General features: G+C 30.1%; 1 protein-coding gene across 1 annotated transcript in view; it reads right to left on the minus strand.

Moving 5' to 3' along the window:
* The window catches only part of LOC119585396 (cyclin-dependent kinase 9-like), a 22,342-nt gene that overhangs the window by 17,002 nt on the left and 4,080 nt on the right, over positions 1 to 1,260 (minus strand). Inside the window, exons 2-3 of the mRNA XM_037934059.1 lie at positions 1,131 to 1,221; positions 582 to 617 (exon numbers count right to left, since the gene is read on the minus strand). Of these exons, the coding sequence (XP_037789987.1) occupies positions 582 to 617; positions 1,131 to 1,221 (127 nt within the window). The remainder of the gene's footprint in view (positions 1 to 581; positions 618 to 1,130; positions 1,222 to 1,260) is intronic.

Here is a 1,260-nt window from a genome sequence, read left to right on the forward strand (position 1 = left end):
AAGATAGTACATGTACCTAGCACCAAAGGGTTAACCTAGTTGGGAAAGGAGGAGCCATAGAACAGGAATCTTCAGGAGCATGGATATTACCTCTTGATAATAATATTTTTCATATTACAAAACAGGATGCAGATGTTACAGCATGGGATACTTCAGAGATATAAAATGTGTTTATTGGAGATAATTATTCAAATAACTGACCTTTTTACTAAAGATTCTTAAGCAAGTTATATTTACTCACTTTATTTAGAGAATATACTGTGGAACTAACATCTGTTCTCCAATGCTTTGAGTTTTAAATTCTATGTATGAAAAATACATAGAAAGATCCCTATAAATATGAAATCATATTTTCATTCAACTTGAAGATGCTAATGACACTATAATTTTTTTTTCTACTCCATATTATCATTTTTTTTACTTTCATTACTACACTTTAAATACAAACTGTTTCTTGATAGACCTAAACAAGACCCGCATAAATATTACTAGAAAATAAGTAAAGTACACAATACCTTAAAATTTTCCCTCCATTGCAAAGCTGCAGACAATAATGCACAATACACAAGCAATATACTTACGTTTTGCTGGCTTTTGAAGACCAGGAGGAGGGGGACCTGTTAGAAATAATATTATGAAAAGGAAACAGGTTTTTCCATATATCAAGATAAATATGAAAGGGCCATGACTAAAATCTAAAAATATTCTTTATGGCATTTTCCTTATAATGTATATTTCATATGGTACTGGTCATGTAGATCAGTGGTTCACAATCTTTTTACCTGTCTACAAAAATATCTGAGGGATCTTCTAAGACAAGCATATAACCTTAAAAGTATACAGGCAGTATTTAAATGATATCAAATAGTATAACTGAAAAATTCCTTTATAGTTTCTTGTATGTGGTGATCATACACTAAAAGAATTAATCAAATAAATGAAAAAATTTACCACTCATCCATCATGTTAAGAAAATTTCTGAAATACTAAACTGCTTATTCATAACTAGAACATTGTCTGGCAAGTCCTTGAAATCTCAACTTCAAATAATAAAACAAAAAAGTTCAAAAACAATTATAAAATATCCACCAACCACACTAACTCTTACACCCAACACCTCTTTATCTTACCTTTAGTTCGACAAATCTCTTGCAGATTAACAACATTGTCATGCTTAAGGAGTTTTAAGATTCTAATTTCTCGTAGTGCTGTGATGGGAAACTGAAAATTAGAATAAGAAATTCTAATGAAAACAGTCAT

The sequence above is a fragment of the Penaeus monodon genome, chromosome 19, assembly GCF_015228065.2.
Source record: "Penaeus monodon isolate SGIC_2016 chromosome 19, NSTDA_Pmon_1, whole genome shotgun sequence".
In the NCBI taxonomy this organism is placed as follows: Eukaryota; Metazoa; Arthropoda; class Malacostraca; order Decapoda; family Penaeidae; genus Penaeus; species Penaeus monodon.